The sequence below is a fragment of the Dreissena polymorpha genome, chromosome 4, assembly GCF_020536995.1.
Source record: "Dreissena polymorpha isolate Duluth1 chromosome 4, UMN_Dpol_1.0, whole genome shotgun sequence".
Classification (NCBI taxonomy): domain Eukaryota; kingdom Metazoa; phylum Mollusca; class Bivalvia; order Myida; family Dreissenidae; genus Dreissena; species Dreissena polymorpha.
In genome coordinates, this window is record NC_068358.1 from 110707160 (window position 1) to 110731303 (window position 24144).

The following is a 24144-nucleotide window of genomic DNA, read 5'->3' on the forward strand; positions in this document are numbered from 1 at the left end:
AATTATTAACAATATTTGCTGCGAGTCGCTGGTCATCCATGTGTTTAAAAACGTATTGTTATTTAAAGATTTTAATGCGTTCCTTTTTGTATTTTGGTCGGTAAGATGTTTATTTTCATTAAATAGTTGATGCTTATATTTGCATGTGGTGTTCAAAAAGCAGTAAAAGCTTCATTAAGCTTAAAGTTTGAAAGGAAATAACCTTATTTATTTATTTGGTTTGTAAAAAATAGCAAACGAGACTTACACATATAGATTTATTTGTCCATTTCCTGATATTATTTAATAGCATGTGTAATTATTTTTAATACAGTTTAGAAATAATATAACTGGTGAACATTTTGTACAAAACACTTAAGATAGTTTGTTCCATTATTGTTTCCTGTACAAATTGTTTACGATATCCTGGATCTTTAAATATGACTAAGAAGAGTCATCTTGTCTGAAAACATTATGATTGTTAACTTGCCTAGCAAAGAGCTGATTTTATACCTCCCGAGAGTCATTAATTTATATATAACATAACTGTAAACCATATAATTGATCCTGGATCCGCTCCTCTTTGTAGAGAAACGCAAAACAAACACACTTGGGGTATGTAGATAACAGAGAAATAATTCTGGAATTCCGAACACGGACTTAAGCAAACACACATTCACCAGTAAAGAATTCGGTCAGTCATGCCTTTTGTTTGGAGCTCCCGAATGTTTTAAGGCTTGCTTAAAAAATGAATTGAATATGTTGCCTTTACGACGGCGGTTTGACGCATAATCGACGCATCATATTTTTTAAACCTTTGTATTGAAAATATAAGTTTTGGGAAGTAATATTGACTCGAATCCATCATCCTTTAAACCCGAACTCAGGTGTTTGGTTTGTATGGTTCATCGTGCGCATAGGGCTAAATACACGTGTAATTCATGCGAAGGAGTTTGGAGTTCTCAGGGTTATGTTAGCAAACCATTCTGATTTAAAATGGTTAATCAAGTTTCACCTTCCAGAAATTTCTTATATCAGCACAAATGACAAGGTCTTAAGAAATCGAACGTTAAAGAAGTTACGTATAATTAAGTATGCAGCGTAGGATAGATGAACATAAAAAACACAACTAGGTCGGGCACATCCGCGGGGAAGAGGTTTCCAGAGTCTTACAAAATCGGTAGGCACGATGTTTTTTATATAGAATATATTGTTCTTTAAGTTGTGTGCAACACACCACACCGGGGCGTACTATAAGTGGAACGAACAGTTTAAACAACGTAAAACGAATGGGCTGGTTAATATCCAAGCAGACACAACACATTAATTGTTCTTAATTGGTTATACTCAACAGTCGTATATGCTCGTTGTAGTCGTTGACTACAATATATTGTTCAGCGTGTTTCTGTTGCTTTAATGGACCTGTTTATAAACCAGTAAACTGACATAAATCACCCGGTCTGTATGATGTTCAAGGGCGTTGGCAAAGGATTTGTAATTCATCGATACAAGTTGGAACCACTCATATTATTAGCCGTCAAATATTTGAACTTAGCATACGTATCTATATAATATTGCTGAATGACAATTAAATACATGTCAATTTGCCTTTGATTAAATACAGATAGGTTCTTTATGTAATATATAACAATAATAAGAATAATATATCATATTTCTGAATTTCAACAAATAACAAGAGGAGGGAAGTCAACGGTTTTTGGACACGTCATTATCACGTGATTCAATGCTCAATAAGCTTATGCCATTCTGCAATCTGTTTTCGCGGGCAGTTGATGACCTCTTGCCAGTGATGTTGTTGTGCGCCACGTGACTTGGCCCCAATCTCCAGACGTCCCACCACCTGAAATTAACAAATGAAGATTTATACATTTTGACGATTAATGTCATATAAACGGTTATATGAATCCCTTAAAACCATTGGAAGATGAGTCGTTTTTGAACTACTCGAGTATAATTATTCGAATGAAACGGTTCAAATATTTATATGACAAAGGTACAGCTATCGCGCAGAGCTGCATGAATTGAGAATGTATTCATGTGTACGTAGGACAATGATAGTAATGAGATATACGCGAAAACATGTATGGTTTGTTACAGACATAATGATTATACAACATCCAAACTGTCTCACTTAATACAGCAATACGAAAAGATTTCTGAATATTGTCATACATGACTGGAAACAGGCCCATAGGTAGAGTTTGAAAAGGGGGTGCGACTTTTCCCTAGAAAATTTTGAAAATGAAACGTAAAATCCTGCATTCTGGTGACTTTTTATCTGTATTTAGAGACTGAAGTTATAGAGCATTTTTATATGAAATTTCATTTGCATTGATCATACTCAGTAACTGATAGACATGAATATGATATAATATACATGAATTCCCCACCACCGTTTTTCAATAACCACCTTTTTCGATCAGTCACGGAAATACACTATTTTATTCGGTGTTTAACCCGACACTATTATGCGCGCGCACACTTTGTTCACATATGCAACAACAAATTTATAGAATGTAAAATCAACAATAAGAACAGTATAAAATATCATTATTTATTAGAATCTTTGTATCATAATGCAATTGGTGTATTTTACCATTCCCAAAGTTCTACCATTCTTAAATCAAGCAAATTAAACGGAAATATTTGACTTTTTTTAAACAATTGTTTGTCTGCTACTATGGATAGTACCAGAGGCCTAGCATTGCTCTAAACGTGCTAATAATTCATTGTAAAGCAAACACTGATTAATAAAACTTGGTCTTCTCTAATCTGCATCAATACTTAACAAAAATCAAAATGGTATAACTGGTGCCCTTAATTGTTATGCCCCCGAAGAAGGGCATATAGTGATCGGACCGTCCGTCTGTCCGTCCGTCTTTCCGTCACACTTTGCGTTTAGGTTTCTGCGTTTAGGTTTCGAAAAATGCTCATAACTTCTATGTCCTTCCAGATAGCAACTTGATATTTGGCATGCATGTGTATCTCATGGAGCTGCACATTTTAAGTGGTGAAGGATCAATGTAATCATTCAAGGTCAAAGGTTAAAAAAATCCAAGGGAAGTAATAAGCTTCAAAGGGAGATAATTATCTGTACCTGCCAAATGATAATTTTTTTTAATAAATCAAAGAGACGCAGTAGGGGGCATTGTGTTTCTGACAAACACATCTCTTGTTTCAAACTATTTTTTAACCAATAAGTTATCTATTTCTAAACGAATTTCAGAAACATATAACAAATAAGGCTTCATAAAGACCCTATAACCACAAACTGCTGGCCCTATGGCCTAAAAGTCCTTAACAAAAAGATGGACGTATTTGCCCATTATGCTCAAGATCTGTCACAGTTAATGAATATTAAACATTAACGTCCAACTAATCATATGTTATAACGTTTTAAATTCAATTTTACAAATGTTTAAGAGTAGGACATATTTTTAAGTGTCAAATTTGACATATTTAAAACATTGTGGAAAGTTCTGTATGTGAAGCTATCTTGGAAATAACTTCATCGAGAAATTAATTTTATTGTTACCTGTTGGTAGCCTATTGAATTCAACATTATTTTAACGCTTAAATACGAAGACTCATTGCATTCCGGAGAAAAGAGAAATAAACGTTTTTGCGTTGAATAAAGTAAGCTGAAACTTATAGTACACTTTTTTTACTCGTCAAAAAACATTGGGGGCGAACGCACCCAACGCACCCCCACCCCTGGCTACGGGTATGGGAAAATTGTGTGAAATCAGTCGAACTATTCAGCGCAATAATCAACATGCTCATTCAATGTGATAATCAGTTTTTCGATTGGTTAAACTTTTTTATTGAAAACTATTTTCATTCTTAAACACTTACAAAAATACATGAAAATAAACATGTGTTATTTAAGTTTAATAGCGGTGAGATTTAATACAGATTGAATTCACTTAATAATGGACATCGCATGACTTACATCTGCGGGAACTTATACAAATATAACAGAGTTACAATCCTCTAAGGTACTGCCCTTAAAGGACACTGTCTGCCATATTTTGAATGGGTAATACTTCCGAAGTAATCTCCGTTCTTAAAAATGTGTGTTTCAGATTTCGTAACTGTATGTATCTAGTCTTTAATCACATTATGTTAAAGGGTCGACATAATATCATTTAGTAAACTAATAAAAATATGTGTCGTGTTCTGAGAAAACTGGGCTTAATTCGTGTGCGTAAAGTGTCGTCCCAGATTAGCCTGTGCAGTCCGAACAGGCTAATCAGGGACGACACTTTCCGCTTAAATGGTATTTTTAGTTTCAAGGATGTCCCTCCTTACCGAAAATCAAGTTTAGACGGAAAGTGTCGTCCCTGATTAGCCTGTGCGGACTGCACAGGCTAATCTGGGACAACACTTCACGCACATGCATTACGCCCAGTTTTATCAGAACAAGACACATATGATGCTGTTGAACGGTTCACATAGATAACAATCATAATAGCGAAAACAACATTAATCGTCTGTGTGTCATGCTTTTCGTGGATACGCACAACAATGCGTTCTTTATAATTGTCTCATGAACATACGTGATTGTCTATTGATTTATTACCGGCTGATTGATAAGCGCGTCACACTGTGCAGACAATAAATTAAGTTCTGGACACGGGTTTGGCACGTTTGTTCTTTGTTATTAGTTTCTTGATGTCGATCGATAATTCAAAATAATTTAAGGTTTTGCAGCCGTTATTTTCACAGTGCACATAGAAATTAGAATACAAGTTCAAAACGCAAGTGCGTCTTCTTCTGTTTTGCATGCGATACATCGTTGTTAAAGCGCATATTGGACAAATAAAACAGTTTGACTTCCGATGGATGAAATAAAGTTGCCAGTTGTCTTGTTCTTGCAGTGCATATATCGGAAAGTCACAAATGATTCGCGATTTAGTAGCGAGGGAACGCTGGCGGCATAGGGAATAAGAGCCGTTTTCGCATTTCGCAAACGAAATTATACCTTGTCGACTAGACGTCGACGGCTACGCAAATGTCGCTGTTTATACTTTTTCTAGAGTTAAATTATCCTTATTTTTGAGCTAGAGCTCAAACCTTTGGACCTTTGGAACGGTGTTTTGCCTATACATAAATCGGAATAATTTACAATCGCGCATAACTTCAATTACCTCATTCTTGGTCATGCGGTCCCAATCGAGCACGAGGAACTCGAGACTAATGTTCTGCAGACCCTCGTTGTAGGGCACGTCGAACAGGAAAGACTCGTTAAACACCGGGTTTAGGGTCCGCTTCTTCACGTGCGTCTTCTTCTTGGCGATCCTCTGTCCGTTATACAGCAGGTAGATCTTAACGTATGGATCTGAAAATAGGGAAAGACTGTATGCAAATATGTTAAACAATAAATTAACTAAATTCTTTAGTGATTGTATTAGTTTTCTGTATTGTGTATGCATTTTGGCTCTACATGTACGTGTGAGGTTATGCATGCCGTTCAAATAGTCTAAACCTGCAATGCTGGACGGTTACTCGAGCCGTAAGCGTGTTCGTGTTTAATGTTGTAAATACAGAACAGACGGATTGTACGAAGTACTCTCTTCTGGTTGTCTATCTGAAGGTTTTGTAATCCTATATGTAAATAAAGTATTGTTTTGCATAAATACAGTCTAACAGATAAGTTGAAATCGTCTGATGATTTGATCAGTGTGCTATAAATTTCTTTTTAGAACTGGGGAAATTCCCGCCGTGTAAAATAGTTGTGTTTTTTCGTTTGAAGGTCGGTGGATGTGCAAGATTTACTGAGTAGGTGTGGTATTACGCCGTCTCACAGTTGTGCATATTCATTGTTAACAAAGAAACACGTATATTAAATTAAACATTATAATTTAAATAAACTTCCAAGATAATTATATATTCTCACTAAATGATGACAATACATAATTTCGCGTTATTTTTTATATTTTGTTATTCGTGTTGCTATAACCAAACTATTAATTTGTGTGTATGCATAGTACATTGATGATTAAAATTAAAATAATCATAACCGTCTATAACACATCTATTACTACTTGTAGTGCGAATGAGAGAAAGTATTTTAGAAAGTATAATAAGATGTGTGTGTGCAGAGGTTGGCTTATTTTAATTAACAATCAAATATAAACCAGTACAAGTGCAAACATTTCGATATAATCATTTCCTAAGTCAATATATAATAGAATCAGTGATTCTTTTATTCATCATATTATTATTAGGGATTCAACAGACAACCGAAAGGAAACTGATTTGCTTCGTGAAAACAGCAGACATTACAGCACAATCAATACTTAATACTTTCACACTGGAAAAGACCGTTCAGTCTAACTTCAAACAGAAGGCGCCTCTTAGGAACATAAGTGAGTTCCATAAATAGAACAATACCAAAGACTCTGAGTGTATGGTGAAGTGCACTCTCAAGTACATGTCGTGTGTGCTCAGCAACGGCATAAACTGTGAACATACAACGTCAAGGGCTAGACAGACGCTCCAATCGGTGAAAACAAAATATCATAAAAAACATTATGACATGTTTACGTGACTTAAAGGACAAATAATTATTTATTTAAACCATTAAAGTGACCTTTCAAGCAATAAAGACAATTTTATCTTCGCAACGTCCCTTACAAATGCGCCTCTGTACTAAATGTCATCATTGACTTTAAATTATTTTAAGGTCAATGTTAATTATATGTGTTTTCATGTATCGCGAAACATAGTGTATCGAGTATATTTTATTGGTGCTATATTTACGTAAAACAATGGTGGATTCATACATTCTGAATACGGAAATCCACTTCAATGAAATTCAGCATTGATTTTCCATTAGTTTCGTTGGATTCAATTAGTATGTCCACATCATTTTCGGTATTAGCGGTCTCCATAGACATATTTATTTCTGAATCAAGCAGCTCTTTTTCCGTGTGACTCAATATATAAAAGCAAATCTCGCGTGTTCGTAATGGTCAAACTTATAAGGAAGTCCATTATGTTTGCTAATTAATATCAAGCAAACTTGATACCTTAGATCGCATTTTTGCAGAAATAGAAGTGCGAATGCAAGCAAATGTGACGTTATTTTAGAAGTATTTTTATCAGAGGCGGGTTAAAGAAGAAAAGGCACTATTTGTGAATGGTTGAACTATCGTTACAATTGAGCGTTTTTTAATTTCAATATAATATTAACAAACTAAGATACATGGGCACATTTTTGTAAGGATTTTTAAGAACGCAAGGAGAATACAATGTTATAAATCACTCAAAACAGTATTTTGATAAAATAAAATTTAGTTCGTTCTTAATAAAGGTCAGAAATTGCAATATTTTGTAGTATGGTAAACATTATGGGAATAGTAAAAGATCCGTGTACATGACATGCTTGTTGTTGTTGTTGCTTTAATTGAATTTTTTTGTGTTTTTTGTTTGTTTTTTAAATGTTTTGTTTAAACGTGTCGTATTAAGTAAAACTGTTAACGTGCATTCATTTATATGTTGACATGAAACATGGTAAATAAACAGATCGTTTTGTAATTTGCTTAGTATTCCCGATTTCCAACGTAGATTGTTGTATCAATAATTTGATTTATTTGTGTCTTGTTCTGACAAAACTGGGCATAATGCATGATCGTAAAGTGCCGTCCCAGATTAGCCTGTGCAGTCCGCACAGGCTAATCAGGGACGACGCTTTCCGCTTTAACTTGATTTTCGGTAAGAAGGGACTTTCTTCAAACTAAAAATACCATAAAAGCGGAAAGTGTCGTCCCTGATTAGCCTGTGCGGACTGCACAGGCTAATCTGGGACGGAACTTTACGCACAAGCATTAAGCCCAGTTTTCTCAGAACAAGACACATTAAAACGCTATGTTTTATTTGCTGTGTATTTAGTTTTTTGAAATCAGTATAAGCACATTGATATGAACCGTAAAAAACTAGAACACTTCCGAGAGTGCGCCTTTGCAATATCGGTTTTTATATAGGGTGTTTGCGTGCTGACATTGCTAGACATTAATTTAACTACAACGTCAGTACAATTTAGAACGTTATTCCCATAATAGTAAGTTTTAGTTGAATACCTAGTAAGATATCTGGTTGCAAGATATACCATTGTCACTCTAGTATGTTATGCCATGATGGATGTTTTAATAACGGGTTCTATTTATATACTAATATGTTTTACAGACGCTTATTGCAAATAATTTAAACGAAAACACACAACTTAGAAACCTATATTTAACCTGAGTGCTATTAATGAGAAATGTTCACGACTTTCTCTTCTCTTTCAATAACATAAACCTGACACTTGTTATTTCAAGATGGAAATACGCACCAAATATCATCTCCATACATATATTGAAAGACATTAACTGAGTTATAATACATTACAATAGACATTTATTTATGCGGTTGAACAGAGCCTAAGGAAAATTCACAGAGTTTATAAATATAACGTTTTTATTCATTCATGAGAAGCCTTGAATTTAATCGGATTTTTATTGTCTTCATGACCTTGACAATTGATATGAGCATAAACAAACTTGTTATATTTGAAAATTTTAAGAAGATTGTTTTAAATACAAATGACATTTCAATGTCGCGAGGCTATAAATAATTGATCGCTTTACACAGGTATTGCGTGTGGACAGTTAAGTTTTACATGTAAGCGTAAACAATTTAGACCAATGCTTTGCATTTGCCATACACATTCGGTGATCCGATAACTTTTTGTTCTTGTTTGCTGTCTATGTATGGGTTATGTCTCGTTGTGTCTCGCTGTTTGACAATTTGTTCAGTGCAATAAATACAGGGTGATATGCTGAAATAAGGTCATTCTTCTGCTTGTGAAGCTAAAGATTTTACTCCGGTTATTTTTCAGTTTTCGTCTAAATAAAGTTTCATCGATAACATGTTTAATTAACTTGAAAATAATTCCATTATTCACTGCCAACTTGAGCTATTTTCAATCGCCTTCGATGAATAACAGAATAACCATCCGTTGAGCTTATCCAGTAAAGGAAATTAGGTAAACATATTAACCAATAATCAAATACACTTAAAATTTACCTGTAAATGAAATACATGCAAATGCATGTTATAATTTTCAATAATACTACTGCTTTTACTGTTGACAAGACCTAAGCAATTATGTGTTTGCAACGATTGATTTGCGACAACTCTCCCACGCAAATTTATTATACTTCGAACTAATGGTTACCATGAAAACGAGAGCATTTACGTCTAGTTTATTTATAGTTCAACTTTCTGTCCTTGATGAACAAGAGATTTGCCCTGAGAAAGATCGATCCATACGTATTTGATATACTATCAAAGAAGTATGTTATACAGTATATCCCTTTTAAGAAGCACGTATACATGTATGTATTATTTCTTACAATATTGCGATTAAATTATTAATGATTTTGTAATAAAAATTTTAGTTGATTGATGTAGGTGGCATAAAATAGCATTATCTTATTCCTGATTTACTTTAAATATATTCTTGTTTTAAAGGTCTGGTTTTAAACAAAACAAACTGTGTCGTATTCATTCATTATTATTGTCAACAAATATGTTTAACCTGGGAATTGTGAAGCAAACATATAATATTCGTACATGTGCAGCGATTATAGTCTCAAAACCAGACACTATTCTATATATTTCCGAGAAAAAATAAATAATTTGGTATCAAACGTAAACAACACAAGACATCTCTCAATAGAGATAATTGCACCGAAATAATCGCAGTCAGCAATAATTATTGCGAAACAGAAATAAAACACAGTTTTCCGGTTGAGCAGTTCAATACCAGATCTATGGTGAAAAGGAAAATGCGTCAGAAACAGAGAATAACACGCTCAAGTTAAAATAAAATATCGACCTACTAAATTGTTCAAACAAAACAGTGTTATGAAAACTTGCCATTTTTTGTTTAAATGCTTTAAGTTACGAGAAGATGTGCTATATGTGTAGTATAAATGATATATCTTCCACAAAGACAATAAGCTTGGAAAAATGTTATATTTGTAACAATTATTAAATTTCGTGTTAACATTATACGATCACTTTGTATTAACCCCATCCATGTGACATTCTCACTAAAACATGTTGTATGTCATTACCTTTTTAAATTGATTTTTCCTCAAAATGATGTATGTTTTGTATATAATTGTCACGCATGCTGTTATTGCATATGTATGTTTATGACGATGAGCTGCATGCTTTAGCTAAAATAAAATATTCTGTTCTGTTCTGTTCTGTTAAAATAACAAATTGAACTCGAGGGTCTATGTGACCAAGACAACTTGACTTCTCTTTCAAATAGTGCAGTCGCATTAGAATGTATCGTTGCATCGTACCAAAAATTAACCTTTCGGGGAGTGTTTAACAATTAAAAAAATCACGCAATATGTTCCGCTATATACTTTACATTCTTCAGAGAGGAAGCAGCCTTTTTTGTTCTTTTTGTATATAGGTTGTAATTATTTTGCAACTTTCAAAGTTGCTGTGTTTGATTTACAAAAAAAAGGGATTGAATAAATTTCATATAAGTTAATAGAATACATAATAATAATATGGCATATGCATGGTAGCACATCGGTTAATGGAAAGGTCGATCGATAATGTTAAAACTTGTGACTAAACCCTTATGTTCGTGTACATGAGCCTGCATTTTTAAATGCAATCAAATGCTATTAAGCAAACAAAATCTATTAAATCCTCCACCCTCTTTATAAAATTTGGTGTGGAAATAGCTAGAACATTATTTATTTCCTGGTGCCGCATTTCATACGAGTCGCGATCTTTAAGTGCTGTTTGCACCCAGTATAAATCACACGATACGATCGGGATCCGTTGTAACGATTGGAATGTTGCATACTGTGCTGCTTTAACATTTTTCAACTTTGAACATTTCTATAAATCTGCTGATCTTTTCAAATTCAGTCGTATATTTATGAGTTGATTTGATTTCTACTTCTTCATGCCTTAATCATGTCATAAACCACTTATTAACCAGTTTGCGATTTAATGTGGTTTGATATTCATATGAAAGAATTGAATATAACATTGAGCTCGACTAACCCAACTCAATTTAACATGGTACAGATGAATTTTACATCACATTTGATGACCCGCTAGTCCTTTACCGTATATGATTTTACGAAAAGCGTTATTAAAATATACTGTTTGTAATCGTTATTAATGCAGAAAGGATCATCATGCAACGTATCAGCAAGGTTGAGCCAATATTTCAAAACCTTCTCTTTTCACAAATGCGATATCCCACTAGCTTATGAACATGTTAATGTACGTTCACAGAAAATAATGTACATACACGTCTTTAATTGCGACTCAAAATCTTATTATTGAGTTTCCTGAATGGGTTTTTAGTTGCTTCATTTGCACAAATGAAAGTGTGCATTCGCTGATAATGCAAGTGCTCTGTGTGAAGTATGTCGTGTTTTATTCAGAAGCTGTATGCAGCGAACGTATATCAAAGACATGGTTGACAGATCAATTGATTCATAATGCACATTGGTGTCTCTTAACTCTGGAGTACCATAGGGGTATGGACTTTTGGTTGACCAGGAAAAAATGTTCGAAAGTTATGATCGCAATTTCGTAAAACATTATTAAGATGTACACGACTTTATGAACGATTGTGGACAAATTGTGTCATATATCATTCATGTCTACATAAGCGCTTATTGTTTGTAGAAAAGAAAACTAAGAAACAAAACATGCGCGTGCGACATGACGTATCAGCTGTAAAAATGATTGTAAATTATGGGCGTGAATATTGACGATTCCGAATGACGAACCTAGCAATAGTAGTGTATTAGAAATAATAATTTATTATTTCTTATAATAGACTGCCACTGTTAGATACCTAATTAGACCTTTGGTTTCAAGAATTATAATCGTAACGATCGTAAGTGAGCGAAATGTGATGTTTCCATCACCGATTTCTCATACTAATAATCGAAGACTCCTTTTTTCAATCGATACCAAGCAGACAATTGTTAAGAACAATCTTGCTGAATGGAAATCAGCACCCTTAAATGTAAGGGTAATACTTTAAGCAAATAAAAACGTAACATTAAAATCGCATCCAAGTTTAGAACTTTCCAAGAATACTATTGCTTTAAGTATACCTGGGTAAAGTCCTAACGTATAACGTAAACATTCCCGGCACGCTTATATAGATACACGTTGCGTCGACTAGCACACTTTGGGTTATTGAATTACATGCCAGACATGGCTAAGACAAATTAACGCCGTCCCCATATCATACATTTGACAAGGAACACTTGTCAGAAAATAGCTTGGCGCCAGCGACTTTGACAAAGGTGATTAAGATGTGCGTACAACCAGATTCTGTTGTTGAACACCACTGCTTCAATCCATGGCAAGATCAAACTATAGTATGCATGAAACTAAACGTAATATTCAAGTTGAATCCTGCGAAAGATCTCAAATCAATTATTTAGGTAATTTAAAAGATGACAAGTTGAAGCTCCAACATACATTATACGACAAATGTGTGTCCTCTACGGCTATCGTTAGACAGCTTCCAAACACGTGTATTTTTGCAATGAATTATGTATTTGAACGTTTTGTAGTGTTCATAATATGTTTGATTTTATAGGTTTTGTAATTAATACACAATCCGTTCATATTTTAAGTAAACGTTTATACTTAAAGCTCCTATGACATTCCTTAAGCAACAAGAGAAGTTAAAGGCCATGTCTAGTCACACAAGACAATAAATAAAGAGGAGCACGTAGTATTCAAGATGAGTCTGACAGACAAATTAATTCCCACATGCCTGCTGGCGATTCCTAATTGATATCTTTAGGAAATGTCATTGGGATATTGCGATTTCAACTACCGAAGTTTGCAATATCCGAGCGCAGTTTGTGTAGACTGTTTGGTAGATAAATTGGTAAATTGGGATTATTTAACACTTTTATTATTTTAAAAGATTCAGTCAAAATTGCTGGGGGATTTTTTTACTGACAGAAATGTTGAACATTTAACTTTTACTGTAAATTGCATTATCTTACTGTTATAATTACATCATCTTAGAAATACGTTTTATCAAACAAAGTATACAGATGAAGAATCATGAACACGGGGATGAATGCATATGTGTTAAGAATCATGAAAACGGGGCTTTATGCATGTGCGTATGAAGCAGTCTGCATAGGCTAATCAGGGCAATTGTGCAATTTTTCGTTTAAAAGAAGTCGCTTCTTAACAAAAATCCTGTATTCGCGGAAAATGTCTCTGACTAGCCTGTGACGCACAGGCTGATCTGGGACGACACTTTACGGACATGCATACATATTTTCCCAGAGCGCGGGTTGTCTATAATTTATTATAGAAAACATGTCAAACATAAAATAGTTCTTGTTCAATAATTGCTGTCGACCATATGTTTTACAATAATACAGTGAGGCAATCATCTGATATCTCTCTATTTAATGGTAATGTGCCTTGTATTGATGGAGATATATATTGCTGACAAATAAAGCCCTGCTAGACAATACATGATTTTTATGTACTTATTTTTTACTGCTGGCATTTCTATTCGCAGGTGCTTAATAAAAGAATGTCATTTGTTATGCTGTATTTAGCGCACATCGTATAGGCATCATTTGCAATGTATCAAATTATGTTGATTTATAGCAAAGAAACACAAACGTACCGTATTTGTTTTCGTTTATTGTGTTGGTTCACGTGATTTGAGGATTCTATAAAACTATCTCATGGTCTCCTTATCAGTTTGAAGAATCATACAAATTATGACGTTGTTATTGAAGGACCTTGTCAACTGAGTGTTGACGTTTGGATGTTTTTTAACATAAGCAATAGTGTCTGTTTCAGTTGTGGGTCTGTAGTCAGAGTGCTGCCTCTGTTTCTGCAAGCATATGAGCAGCTGCGTGAGAAATTGCGTCTTATGCCTTATTTGGTCATTGCAGCTCTTTTACAAATTGCGTTATCCACGATTAAGTCACGCAGGATAACGAGGTCTCATTTACAAACAGCGACGTTTCTGACCAGACTGTGCGGCCACATTTGACATTAGACCTATTTCCGTTTGACGCGGGTCATATAAGACGAGTAGTATCAAATGGATATCAACATATTTACTTTCACACATACACTGATTTGCTCATTCTAATAGCTAGTGAAATTTTTTATTGTAACATTATAACGGTGCACATATTTATGTAAGAAACACCATTTGTATGCTCCATATGGGGCAGTTTGCGAATCTTATTAAACTTTCAATAATCCGGAAGACGTATGATGCCATCATGCAAATTACTATCAATGTCGTACGCATTACCCAAGACCCTAAGAGGTGCATCATGTGGACCTTGCTAGACTCATCGAAAACTTACCAGTATATGATGACATAATGAATGATGCATTTTCAATGATGCGATTAATATGTTCAATGACGCAATATGACATCTTCAATAACGTCAACTGTACCTGAGAGGCCTGAGAGGTCCATCTTCGGGAGGTTGCGGGCCTTCAGCACGACGACGGTGAGGCGGTTGGCGGCCGGTTGGTGGCAGAGGGACACCAGAAGCTCCCCGCAGCCCTGCATCCGGAACTGAAAGGGGATACGACTCGTGTAATTTTGGTCAAGTCAAGCATGTCCGATATAAAGCGTATATTTTAGAAGGTTTTCAATTAATAAAGGTGTAATATATTGATTGTGTGAAATAATTTAACTTTAGTGTACGCATAAACATTGAGGTTGAAGAGAACAAATGTACATTAAGTGCTTTGATGTTTTCGACAGATAGCTTTCCTTACGTTTATTAAATAGGATGTATGTTTGTTTTATATTGTCTTTGCTTCAATGGTATTTTCTGTTCTGTGAATGCAATCCATTCCGTATGTATTGATTATTGCAACAAATTGTTAATTAATAAATTACAATGTCATCGATTCAGAGACAATCGACAACAGTTCGTCAGCCCATAAAAGTCTGTTTTATCAATCAATCTTGTGGACATATAAATTTGCAAAATGAAATGCGGTGTTAATAAGTAATATTCATGATTTAGATATATTTTGCAAGTACATGTATACTTGAGGAATACTATCGTTCAAGACAAAATATATAATTTCGTAAAAAAACATAAATATTTTATGTAACATTAAGAGAATGTTTATGTTATTTTCAAATTACTAGTATTCTGACATTGTCTGTCAAAATACTGTAGTACATCGCTCAATATACGGCAAATGTATGATGACAAATATTGTTATAACGCATAGTTCGATTTATGATATTATTCTAAAAAATCACAAACCAAAACTACTTGTGATCACTGCCAATAGTGAGTTAAGGGAATTGATTCAAAAGCATAAAATGAATATCTACTCCTTTCCACTGTAGGTGCTTGCGCATAAAATAAATTTTGCTTCGTAGTCATTTTTCTGTGCTTGATAGGGCGACCAACATGAATATAAAAAGAGCATTGAAAGTGAACAGCGTTAACTTTTTACCTTTAAATGCCTCGGTGTTATTTCCTTGCAAAGCATCAACCTCTTCTGTGCAAAGTCTTCCGGTTTCACCGGATAGAGAACCTCGCCCATGATCGCATCTCGCGAGAACCTGTCGAAGCTGAGAATTACGAAATGCAACGTCATCCCCTGAAGCTGGTTGCTTGAAATCCCGTAGAACGTGAAGGTCTCGTCGTAGACGGGATTAAGAGTTTTCCGGAGCACACGCGTTTTGCATTTGTGTCTCTTTTCTGGTAAAAGTTGAAGTTTCACGTACGGGTCGCATCCTCCTGTGCTGGGGTCACGAGGTGGTAGATCCACGAGGCTCATTATGTTCACCAGAAGCGCCGTCTTATCGTGGTCGTATTCAAGGGAAAAATTCAGGGCTCCACGATATTTCGGCTCAGACTTGTCCGAAAACGATTGCGCATAATCTTTTAGTTTCGCATTCTCGTCTTTTTCCGGCGTCCGGTCGCCTTTTTCGTACTCAGTATGGTGACTGGTTTCCGGGCTGATTTTCCCGCCCAAGTGATGCGGCGAGTCCATGTTGTCAGGACGCATGGAAAAGCTCCCCGGTGACAGCTTTTCGCCCGGACCAGTTAAGTGGTCTGAAGGCGAAATTGGACTAGTTGCTTTTGTAACTTTTACGACTGAAGAACTTCTTGATGACCGCTTACTGGAAGATGGCGTCTCCCTCAATCCTTTTTTAATTGCCGACGACAGTCTGTTATTAGCGTTTCTCAGCTGACGTCTTCGGTAACATTTGTAAGCAACGGCTGTGATAAGCACCAGGCTGACAACAGTGACAGCACATATTGCTATGATGGTAAAAACGCTTACTGAAATCAAAATAAAATAATCTCCATAAAATCTTTAGGTCATTTAAAAGCTGAAACTCACGGTAACACTCGTATCAAATAATTATTACATTTTCTAAGATTATTATTTATCAAACGAGCCGCTTTTCTGGGAAAATCGGGCGAAATGGATGTGCTTAAAATGTCGTCCCATGTAAGCATGTACAGTCCGCACATGCTAATAATAAACGACACTTTCAGCTTTAATAGAATTGTTCGTGTGCGAAGTCACTTCTTACCAAAAATGTAGTCAAGGTGGGAAGTGTTGTTCCTGATATTTTTTCAAAATCACCAAAGCTTATTTGCAAAAACACTTGCATTATGCCCGGTTTTCACAGAACGAAGCTTAAAAAAGAATAAAGTTCCTAAACCAACGGACGTTCTGATATTTATCAACTCATTAACCGTTTCGAAAATGTCAATAAAATGATAAATAAATTGTTATCAATAAAATGCAAGAAACCGTGGATTAATTGAATGATGTTGACAAAATTTGAAGAAAATTTTACAAAATAACGACAATGATGATGCTTTAAAGAATAAAGACGAAAAAAAAGAAGATGCTGATGAGAATGAAGAAATATAAGTTGATGCTGCGGCTGCTGCTGCTGCTTAATATGATGATGATGATGATGATGATGATGATGATGATGATGATGATGATGATGATGATGATGATGATGATGATGATGATGATGATGATGATGATGATTATGATGATGACGATGACGACGATGATGACGATGATGATGATGATGATGATGATGATGATGATGATGATGATGATGATGATGATGATGATGATGATGATGATGATGATGATGATGATGATGACGCTCATGATGCTTATGATAGTTGCGATGTTGCTGATGGTTAAGGGGATCGGTTCGTTCGTTCAGAGTCAAAATGTAGATTGATTGTTATTGTAATGTAGATAAGTTGTTTTCCACTTTTACTTCTATATATTTGAAAACAAAATATGCATTTTTATTAATTGTATCATTTAATCGTTACGGACTAACATACGATTCCTATACACGTGAACCATGAACTTATATCATGTTTCCAAAAGAGCCTATAAGTTTCCATGGGCCACTAATTTAAAGCGAAACATCGTGTATTGGTCGAAAAAAACACACACAAGACAGTCAACGTAAACAAATCTGTAAGCGTGAACCATTGGCACATGATATTAAATATTTAGAAGAAATTATGCAAAAGTCCATATATTGTTTCTTACTGTTGTGGCAAAAGTTGTTGGCGGTTTCTAATCAATTAAACATTGCATTAAGCTTTTTGAATTGAAAGTGATTGTTTCATTCTTAGATCATAATTGGTACTTATACTGGAAGAATCTTATCCAGAACAAACATTTTAAATGTACCTTAAGTGAACGGTTAACATTTTTAATGACTTTGTGTAATAAATTATGATATTACAAATCAATACACACAACGGATATATGTCTCCCTTATTTTTGAGTATGAAAGTTGTTTCTTTAATATATCTCATTTCCATAGAACGGCATCTATGTGTGACTGCCTAAACAGTATCTGCATTTGATATGTGTTTATCTAAAAGATGAATAAATAAATATAAATGTTGAATGTCTATTAAATGTATTTTACCTATGCGAGTACCCGTCAGGTAATGAACATGACCTTCAAAGTGTTTGCCTTTGCATGTCAAAATATAGGAACAGTTTCCATATTTGCGTATGTAAAGCTTTAAATGTATCATTTATATTTGTATAGCATAATATAATAATACTATCTAGCAATCATGATCTATGTTTACTTATAAATTCAATGTCATACAGCAACATTTTATAAATGCTGACATGGGTGTTAATAGTTGACGTTAATTTATCACCACTATGATATAGTTGTGTTTTTAAAAGCACCTCTGTACTTCATGCTCAGACAAATCCGTGTTGAATATGTTTATTCAAATTACAAAAGAATATGAAAACTGATTCTTAATAGCAGTTTTCCACCCATGCATCCTTGCTGTTACCGCAAACGCACGAATGTGATTTGCTAAGCTTTTAGCGACGTTAATTAACGTTTTGTTTGCATTTAAATCTAAAATAAAGATACAATTAAATAATTTAAAAGTACAAACCAATACTTACAATGTACTGCAGACACATTAGCTGAATTGCTTTTAATGCCTTGATTTGGAACGTGTTCAACCATTATTGTGCACAAAAACCTCCAATATGTTCTCAAATATGTCCCTTAATTCTTCAGTTGGACAATTCGTTCTTCTCTTATATACCAGAACAACGTTTACTAAATCATATGTATCAGTTTCTCTGTATATATTCCGTTCTAACGTTCACAGAACCTAAAAGATAACTTATTACACGCAATAGTTTCACATCAGAAATGGCGGTCTATTTACGTCACAATCGAATTAGTTCTCTTATGCCGCCCAATAAGAATTCTGAGGGTCTGTTCCTAACTGTTGCTTGTGGTCGCCTGGAAGTATTTATCGATCCTGATCATGAAACTGCAAGCACAGAAGTGACATGGCTGCTGCTTATCATGGTTTTCAAGTTTGTGATCGATTTTAGAGCTCGTATTGGCAATCTCCTTCTTCTTCTGTGGAAACGTGCTTCCAGAGCTGAATTAATCGTCTGTATAATTTGTTTTATAATATAGCAATGTATAAACGCATTAAACATAACCACAATTCTCATACAAAACATAGAATTCGGAAATTACAATCTGCTTTTATTGTAATTGGTTCCAAGAGAGAATGCGATCTTGACTTTGACAACGATTGATTGAAATAGAGTTAATATTTCTAGGGTTATAAAGTTAAACGTGCTTTAATACATATTTTTTATGTAAAAAAAGAACATGATAATGGTTTATTGTCAAGTCGCTCAGCAGGTTTATACATTAGCTTTATAACAATTCGATACCATGTCCAACAGTTAAGTATTAAACCAATTGACGCAAAAAAATTGTTAAATGTTTTATCATACACAAAAGTACATAACTACCGAAATATAAACGCATGAAACGTCAATAAAATATGCTGTAACATGCATAGCATGTAATGCTTTTCAGCGATTATGATGTGGATTATTATGATGTGGGTTATTATGATGTGGGTTATTATGATGTGGGTTATTATGAAGTGGGATATTATGATGTGGGTTATTATGATGTGAATTATTATGATGTGGGTTATATGATGTGGATTATTATGATGTGGGTTATTATGATGTGGGTTATTATAATGTGGGTTATTATGATGTGGGTTATTATGAAGTGGGTTATTATGAAGTGCGTTATTATGATGTGGGTTATTATGATGTGGGTTATTATGATGTGAATTATTATGATATGGGTTATTATGATGTGGGTTATTATGATGTGGGTTATTATGATGTGGATTATTATGATTTGGATTATTATGATGTGGGTTATTATGATGTGGGTTATTATGATGTGGGTTATTATGATGTGCGTTATTATGATGTGGGTTATTATGATGTGGATTATTATGATGTGGATTATTATTATGTGTGTTATTATGATGTGTGTTATTATGATGTGGGTTATTATGATGTGGGTTATTATGATGTGGATTATTTTGATGTGGGTTACTATGATGTGGGTTATTATGATGTGTGTTATTATGATGTGGGTTATTATGATGTGTGTTATTATGATGTGGGTTATTATGATGTGGATTATTATGATGTGGGTAATTATGATGTGGGTTATTATGGTGTGGATTATTATGATGTGGGTTATTATGATGTGTGATATTAGGATGTGGGTTATTATGATGTGGGTTATTATGGGTGTGGGTTATTATGATGTGGGTTATTATGGTGTGGGTTATTATGATGTGGGTTATTATTATGTGGGTTATTATGATGTGGGTTATTATGAAGTGGGTTATTATGATGTGGGTTATTATGATGTGGGTTATTTTTTCCCAGATAATATTGTCGAGATTATTGGGTTTTAACTATCGGACAAACTTGGAAGACTTCACGATTATACTTTTTGCATATATTTTAAATCTTTATATGTGAACAATTTAAGAAAATAACGAAATCATATACAATTAGTTATGTAATATGTATAAATATGAGTACATAAACAGATTTAGTTTATTGATTGAACCTTTAAATGAGTTTTATATTTTTCATCGTAAATCGATCATCAACAAATTATGAATGAAACTGTTAACCATGGTTTCGCAAACAACCATTGTAACATAACACTACTTATTAATCGTTGCAACAGGAGAAGTGTGTATTGTTTTAATATATTAACTGTACGGTCATTTCAAACACAATGATTACAACTTAATACAATAAGGAAATAATAATAATGATTAATGAAACGCAACAACATCTTCAGAAGAGAAAAAACATGTCACCATGTCACTATTAAATTGCTTTATGTATATTTAAGGCAATAGACTTATTGCCTATAGATTGCAGGTAACACGACTTTTCAACTTAAAAACTGATGTAATCTGGGGCCTTTGAATTAGCAATAAAAGCTTTGGCGCCTTGAACTAGTTGAAAGACATGCCGAACCTCACACGTAGCCCTATATTTACAACAAAACGCTGAGTCTGAACTCAAAGTTCATTCTTTGAAAGAAGGCCCGCATACTTAAAAGCATGTACATAATGCACTGCATACTTTATTTAAAATATATAACAAAGATGTGAACATAAGTTAAACATTTTCTTGACAAATGTAACTGCAAATTTATGTTCATCGTTTACTTACAACGCGAGTGTATTACTAACAAAATTCAAAAAAATGAGACAAGATTGATTAATAAAAAAAGTTCAGGAAAAATAGAAGAATACGTTCCCGAAAATCAACGAAATAAGAGTTTTGTTTAGTGAGAAGTTATGTTTGTCTGTACAGTAGAAAACTGAGGGAATTCCTCAGCATTTTGTGCATATTTGTCAACACGACGCGCCCTTCAATTTCAAAATCAGTTTCACTTTGAGTTTCCAACGTAACAGAGAAACTGGAATGAACACGTATTATCCATATATCTAGAAGAAATACTTCTGATAATTATGTCATTTAGAAATTGCATCTTCTTCCTGCGTCTGTTTCACGTCTGGAACCTCCCGCCTTCTGACCAAGGAGATGCACTGAAGTATCATATAGTTTCATATAGCATAAGGTCAGTGGTGTATATATATATATATATATATATATATATATATATATATATATATATATATATATATATATATATATATATATATATATATATATACTGACATAATATATATTATAATATATATAATATACATTCTCAATTCCAAATAAAGTGCATGCCACAGTGAAAGCTATATGAATAAAGATCAGAATAATACACTATTTTCATAAAGGCCAAATGCGCTCACATAAGTACAGGGAGACATGCAAATCCTACCGGTGTGACAGTTTTAAAAATTATGAGATCTGCCTAGAACGTCAGTACCTTTAGCTAGGATTTTGACGGTTGGGTTTTAAGCATGAGTAGGTGCGATGTTAGATTTTAAGAAGTGAGTATTGGAGATGCGGTAACTGGTTTTTATAAAGTATGTTCCACATAAAAATAAAAAGCAGGCAAGTATATACATGAAGTTATATAACATACTTTTAAAATAGCCTATTGTATTTTTGGCAATCAATGGAAGGAGATTAATTAAATAATTCTGTGGTGTTGATCAAATCACTTTATATTATTGCTCTTTAGTATTTAAAAATTGATTTATTTTTAACATAAGGCTGACTAGGGAACCTGTGTAACATTTAGTTGCGATAAAATGAAATATAGAACGTAAATCTTCAATCAAATGCTCAATTTTGCATATTTATTACATAGCAATAACTCCGGTAATGCTGTCATAAACGTTATTTATGGTTCCTGCAATCATATTGGTGAATATCGACTGTGCAAGACTGGTAAAGAATACAAAATGAGGTTCCTATTATGAATATTATTAGTTTTTTTTTATTTTTCTTCACAAAAAGATCAATAACTCTAGTTTTCTGCATAATCGGATGGTCATAAACGTAAGTTTCAATTGTTTTACACTACAATAATACATTAAGACAGAACGTTCTACGCCAAGAACATCTGAATACATAGCAAACAGATCGCTTACCCATCTGTAGAAAACAACAGCAGTGTCACCCTCGTCAGCGACCTGTTCCTCTGTGTGTTCCTTCAAAATACCCAGAGCGGTGTGAGCTCTATCATCAGGTACATTGTCATGATCCATCGCCCTAATACGGTGTAAAACGTTGTCCTCATCCGCGGCCTCAATTCGCGTCTTCAGTGCTGGCCATTCCTGAGGGTTGAATATTCATCTACAGATATGAAACTGAACTGGAGAAATTTTAATGTTTATTTAGAATGTCTTGACTACTTCTTTGACTACTTCAAACGTTAATTTATATACAGTTTTGGTTTGTTTAAAACAAGTTAAAGAACAATTTTTCATTTCCTCATAATGAAACAAGCACAGGAATATTTAAGAAATACGTTTAGATTAACATACAAAAATTGACAGTATCTCAACCGGAATACAGAACAGAACAGAACATAAAGTTTATTCGTATAACTTGAACATTTACAGTTCATCGTTACATCTACAAAACTGACAATATATAAGCAATAAGCACATGCATAGTAATGCGAAAGTGACCAAACTAGTACATAAAAAGGTGTTTAAAATGCACTAAGGCCATCGAATTACTCAACGTTTGCATTCAATGTATCAGTTCTCATTTTAAAAGCATTTTTACAATATATCGCGAGTTTATTTAGGACTTTGGTTTAATTATTTGTTAACAAAAGAATAAATTTATGCATACAAGGTCGGTTAAAATAGAATTTGTCAATATACATTTTTCTTATATCTGTATAAATGCAATACAAAAAGTATTTCAACATAGTTAAGCAATTCTTTACAGAATTTTCTTAATCGAGTTCTTCCTTAGTTTGTGATGGATCAACTTTCTACCGATTTTTGAAAATCAACTGGAATGCTTAAGGTATTATTCAGCATTTGTATTTTATGGTAGTTTGTTTGATTGCTGAGGATTTTCAGGATGTTAAACATATATAGTTTGCTACGGAGATGAGTTAAGTCCAGTGTAACGCATTGTAAGGGTTTAGTTTGTGAACATTACTTAACAATCTGTATTCTTAAATTGCAAAAACGTTTCAAGGCTCTGATCCCATTTAGTTTAAATCAATTTTATCTTTATAGTTCGTGCTTTGTTATATAGGTAGTAGATAAAACCAGGAATTTTACTCCTGACAGTGTTTTTGTGGTCTCATTGTTTGCTTTATTAAGGGAAACTTTAAAGAAACGTGCTTGAAGACATACCGATGTTTTTGTGTGTCAAACTGCAAATACACGTGAGAACCTTTACTTGCTCATTGCATTTGCTGCGCATGGCATTGAATTTTACAGATTGTAACCGGAATGTACACATTAAAACACTTATAAAACTACACCTGTAATTCTGCCATATTGTCCCCAAGCAGAGCCAGAGTTGCGGCGACCACATGTTGTTTTACGATGGAGGTGTTTTCGTCCTCTACCAGATCAGCTACCGACGAGGTTCGCAATTCAAGAACGTCATAACGTGCCTTTCTCCATGTTGGAAAATTATCCCTATCAACGAACAATATATTACAGACTGAAATTATTAGAAAAATATATAAGAATATAGATATAAGGTGGTATT

The 24144-nt window shown here is 34.0% G+C and overlaps 1 protein-coding gene across 1 annotated transcript; it reads right to left on the minus strand.

Moving 5' to 3' along the window:
• Nucleotides 1-243: 243 nt before the first annotated feature.
• On the minus strand, nt 244-18902 carry LOC127879908 (synaptotagmin-4-like). The gene is made up of 5 exons (XM_052427017.1): nt 18529-18902; nt 15541-16376; nt 14512-14635; nt 5151-5341; nt 244-1840 (listed from the first exon to the last, which is right to left on the minus strand). Exons 1-5 carry the CDS (start codon nt 18590-18592, stop codon nt 1721-1723), a joined length of 1335 nt encoding a protein of 444 aa, XP_052282977.1. The 5' UTR covers nt 18593-18902; the 3' UTR covers nt 244-1720.
• Between the last annotated feature and the right edge of the window lie 5242 nt (nt 18903-24144).

Excerpts from the sequence above, each read along its gene's own strand:
- LOC127879908 (XM_052427017.1), bottom strand. The coding sequence starts at position 18,592 with ATGGTTGAACACGTTCCAAATCAAGGCATTAAAAGCAATTCAGCTAAT. Across the intron at positions 16,377-18,528 it reads TAATGTGTCTGCAGTACATT|TAAGCGTTTTTACCATCATA; the intron begins GTAAGTATTGGT and ends TTTTGATTTCAG. Across the intron at positions 5,342-14,511 it reads GGACCTCTCAGGCCTCTCAG|ATCCATACGTTAAGATCTAC; the intron begins GTACAGTTGACG and ends CCCTATTTTCAG.